General features: G+C 34.4%; 1 protein-coding gene across 1 annotated transcript; it reads left to right on the top strand.

The window, feature by feature from the left end:
- On the top strand, positions 275–4,192 carry LOC107623447 (ATP synthase subunit gamma, mitochondrial). The gene is made up of 9 exons (XM_016325708.2): positions 275–542; positions 813–856; positions 982–1,134; positions 1,353–1,466; positions 2,408–2,535; positions 3,070–3,192; positions 3,370–3,489; positions 3,651–3,772; positions 3,890–4,192. Exons 1-9 carry the CDS (start codon positions 451–453, stop codon positions 3,957–3,959), a joined length of 966 nt encoding a protein of 321 aa, XP_016181194.1. The 5' UTR covers positions 275–450; the 3' UTR covers positions 3,960–4,192.

Raw genomic sequence — 4,502 nt, 5'->3', positions numbered from 1 at the left:
CTATATATTTTAAAATTCTAAATTCTAATATTTCTCTTTTCTCTATGCTATTACTCATTTTTTATAATAAGAGTATTATAGTCATTTTTTATAAAAAAAATAATAATTTAGATCAGTTGAAAATTTGATTTATTGATTTTTCGGTCAAATTAATTTGTTTGTGACAAAAATAACACAATTTAGTCGATTATATAAATTAAATTTTAATTATTAAAAAGCGTTTAAAAAAATGTATTGCGCCACGTGGTCATGTTATTGAACCAGTCATGTAATTGAAGCTAGTGAAAGTGAGAAGTGCGTAGGGTTGACACAACACGAGTGAAAAAGTAAAGAGAAGAAACACACCCTGTTTCGGAACCAAACAACGCTGCACCCTATCATCGCATCACCATCACCCTAGGGTTTCGGAAGAACCGATCACCGAACGAGAAGAATCTCCCTGTTACCGAAATGGCCATGGCTGCTCTCCGTCGTGAAGGGAGGCGATTCGCCACCCCACTCCTCTCTTCTCCTATCCGCTCCTCTCTCATCTCTCACTCTCAGTCAGTTCCACAATTTCCATTCTACTTTTCTTGTTAGGGATTCGAAGAAATTAACCTTAGCCTAGAGAAATTTTTGATCTGAGAAATATTTCTCGTTTTCCGCTGTAACGAAAACAAATCATGATCTAGCATCATTTTTTTTATTTTTCTTTTTTATGCTGAGCATTCTGTTTTTTGAATCTGAAGATCTGAAATTTACATATTTATATATGCAATGTGATGGTAGATGTTATATGTTCGCTAAAGCACATGATTTTACGTTATTAACAGAGAACAAGCTCCCAATGGAGTGCGCTCTATTTCGACTCAAGTTGGTAAGGATCAATATCTAATGATGTTTTGATGTTTTTTATTGGTTTTGTTCCGTGGTAGAAGTTTTTATTCTTAATAAAATTATTCACTAGCATTTTTTTGGTGTTTGTGTAATTGAATGGTGCAGTGAGAAACAGGATGAAGAGTGTTAAGAATATCCAGAAGATCACAAAGGCAATGAAGATGGTTGCAGCCTCTAAGCTTAGAGCTATTCAAACCAGAGCCGAAAACTCCCGTGGTCTCTGGCAACCATTCACTGCCCTTCTGGGTGACTCTCCCAGTATGTAGTGCACTCTTTTTATCTTTTTGGCCTTCTTTTAACAGTTTAAGAATGGTGATTGATGTTCGATTATTAGTTTATTACATATTCTGATTTTTTCCATATACCTATTCTTGTAGTGATTTTGCAATAGTTTTATGACATGGGTTAGCTCTCACACACACACATCTGTTTTTTTAATTAGATTGAGTTTCTGATGAATTTGAAATGGTGTTTAGGTGTTAATGTCAAGAAGAGTGTTATTGTTACCATTTCTTCAGACAAAGGTCTTTGTGGTGGTATCAATTCCACATCTGTCAAGATAAGCAGGATTTTGCACAAATTGAGCTCTGGTACTTATTCCACTTCATATCTTCTTGGGTTAATTACTATTTATGTTTGTCAGAATTGTGTTCACTTATTAAAATGAAACGGTTGAAACTGTAATTTTGTTATATTCAATGATTTTATAATAGAAAATGTTCGGATGATGATGATCCTCTTTCAGTGGCCAGAGCATGTTTGTTGGATGTTTGCAGCCCTGAATACCCATTCTAGGTCTTAGAATTGTTTTTTTTTTTTTTTCGTCTCTTTTTTTAGCATCTTGTTTGGTTTCATTGCTAGCTATCGCTAAAATGGATTGTAGCAATCCAAAATCAATTCCAGATTTTCAGTAGAAGTGATGATCACTTCTAGGTTTCACTCAATGTTGTCAAAATCACTTCTCAGATTGAACTACCAAACATAAATTACTCCTCATGTCAATTCTAACTGAAATATGAAAGTCAAATGCTGCAGAAGTTGGGGTTTTGAGAGTAAATATCGAGTACTTGTTTAATCAGAAAGAAACAGGGAATATGAGATCCTTGTATTTCATTGGCATGCTTGTCTGGGTGGTGGTGTCCAACATAGAAAATTAACATATGATATACTCATACTACTCATTCAGTAGTACAATTGAATGTTACGTGCATATTGACTAAAATCTTGTAACAAATGACAGTTAGTATTGAAAAATTTTAAAACAAGTAATAATTAAAGTCCTATAGAACTGGTGATATTCAAATATTTTATGTGAATATAATATTTTCGTGGATTCCTTTTATCGGAAAAAAATTACGTGGATTTGCATTGAGGACTAATAATTTTTCTCCTTTATACACTTTTTTTTAAAAATATCCTGTCTTAAATTACAGCAGTGTTTTGTGTATTCCGGTTTATTCTAGTCTCTCTCTCTCGCTTTCCTTTTTCTCTATTTTTGGCTATTGATTATTATACATCCTTACTTCTATAGGGCCTGAGAAAGAGACAAAGTATGTCATATTGGGTGAGAAGGCTAAGGCTCAATTGATACGTGATTCCAAGAATGACATTAGTCTCAGCATAACTGAGCTGCAGAAGAACCCCCTGAACTATTCTCAGGTTATTTATTCTGTCTCTTAACTGCTCCATGGTTTAATTTTCTTCCCGTATAACTTCTGATTTAAAGTTCTTGTGTTTGTGTTAATTTTTGCATTTAACTTCTTATATTTTGGTCTTGTGACTTTTAATTACAGTGGAAAATGATAGGGATCAATAGTTTAATAATTAAGGAAAAGTGAATTCAGCAACTGAGACGGATATTTGTAACAGAGAATATTCTGCAAATTAAAAGTTAGTAGTGTGTTTTTTACATTTTAATGTTGAAATCTTTTGTTTACCCCTTTAAAAAAATAATTAAGCACTCGTGGCTTGTTGAAATTGTGAATTTAGTCTACATGGAATCACTGAAAATTTTAGCCGTTGATGGAGCATATTGGCATTGTTTGATATAGTATATAGCCAGCCCTGCTTAGTAGAGTAATACTTGATGTTGAAGGTGGAAACTTCATGTTGACTTTGATTATGGTGAATCAAAATTGTTGATTGATGACTCTTTCCTGACTTTTTCATTCTTTGGAATTGTTATGTTTTCAGGTTTCAGTCTTGGCAGATGACATCCTAAAGAATGTGGAGTTTGATGCCTTAAGGATTGTGTTCAACAAGTTCCATTCAGTTGTCCAATTTATGCCAACTGTGTCAACTGTGCTCTCTCCTGAGGTACTACTTATCCAGCATTATGTTGTCTAGGGTATCCAAGTTGTCACTGCAGTGGACCTTTGCCCTTTACATGTTATGCAGCAAGACTTGAAGGGACTTGAATATGTTTTGCAGTTTGAGTTTAATTGCATACCATCTGCTAATTCTAGTATTGTTAATGATTTCAATTTCCTGTAGATTGTGGAGAGAGAGGCTGAAGCTGGGGGAAAGCTTGGGGAGCTAGACTCTTATGAAATTGAAGGTGCCGAGACAAAAGGAGAAGTTCTTCAGAATCTGGCTGAGTTCCAGTTTTCTTGTGTGAGTGTAGATTTCGCTTAATGTTTATGGTTTCTTTTGTCAAACTGTTCAATTCAAATTGATAGTTTTGGGCAATCCATAAAATCTTTTACCAGTTAATTTAATGTCTTTCTGTCACACTGTACTTACGATTTTGTATTTTATACCCACTTTTGCTACAGATATTGTTCAATGGGGTGTTGGAGAATGCTTGCAGTGAACAAGGAGCAAGAATGTCTGCCATGGACAGCTCTAGCAGGAACGCCGGAGATATGCTCGACCGACTCACTCTCACCTACAACAGGTCACTACTTTCTCTCTCTTGTATTTGGTTGTGGCACGCGTACAATGACTCGCTTGTTCTGGTGTGTATTTTGCATTTGAAGTTGTAGAATGCTGATTTTGTTCATTTTTCTGGCAGAACTCGTCAAGCATCAATCACCACTGAATTGATTGAGATTATATCTGGAGCTTCAGCACTGGAAGGTTAATTGCACAGTTCATTTTGTAGTATATTCAACAATGACGAAATTAAGTTGTTCTTTCGAAATTGCCGGTGAGACAGTTTTTTCCTCCGTAGTTTTCTTTCTTGTGTAATAATTATTCCAATGCGAAGCCCATTTTTGGGGATTTCATGGTTTGTCAGACATTTCTGGAATTGTGTTTTTTGGAACATGTCTGTTAAACAACCCAAGTGACTCATAAGATTTTCAATAGACTTTAAAATATTATCTAATTAAGTATAACAATAAAAAAAAATACATTACATAAATAAAGTAATAAGAAAGACACAGTAATATTAGCCAATGAGTTATAGTTTAAATGACCTAGTCTTTTTATACTTATTTAGAGGTCGCAGGTTTGAGTCTCATTTCTAACTTTGAAAGAAAAAAAAAAGACACTGTAATAATAAACTCTGCCGTTGATGCTTTTGTCGGTAATGAAATTCGACATTTCTTTGAATGAATTTCTTAGGAGCAAAGGGAGTTTAGTATAGTTACTAGCACGGTATATTGATGCAAGCTCTCATTATT

The sequence above is a fragment of the Arachis ipaensis genome, chromosome B10 (genome assembly GCF_000816755.2).
Source record: "Arachis ipaensis cultivar K30076 chromosome B10, Araip1.1, whole genome shotgun sequence".
In the NCBI taxonomy this organism is placed as follows: domain Eukaryota; kingdom Viridiplantae; phylum Streptophyta; class Magnoliopsida; order Fabales; family Fabaceae; genus Arachis; species Arachis ipaensis.
This window is presented reverse-complemented; position numbering and strand designations above follow the sequence as displayed.

What these genes read in the sequence shown, in the direction of transcription:
- LOC107623447 (XM_016325708.2), top strand. Translation starts at nt 451, where the DNA reads ATGGCCATGGCTGCTCTCCGTCGTGAAGGGAGGCGATTCGCCACCCCA. An exon ending in TCTCTCATCTCTCACTCTCA is followed by an intron (nt 543 to 812) that starts GTCAGTTCCACA and finishes CGTTATTAACAG; the next exon opens with AGAACAAGCTCCCAATGGAG. An exon ending in CTCTATTTCGACTCAAGTTG is followed by an intron (nt 857 to 981) that starts GTAAGGATCAAT and finishes TGAATGGTGCAG; the next exon opens with TGAGAAACAGGATGAAGAGT.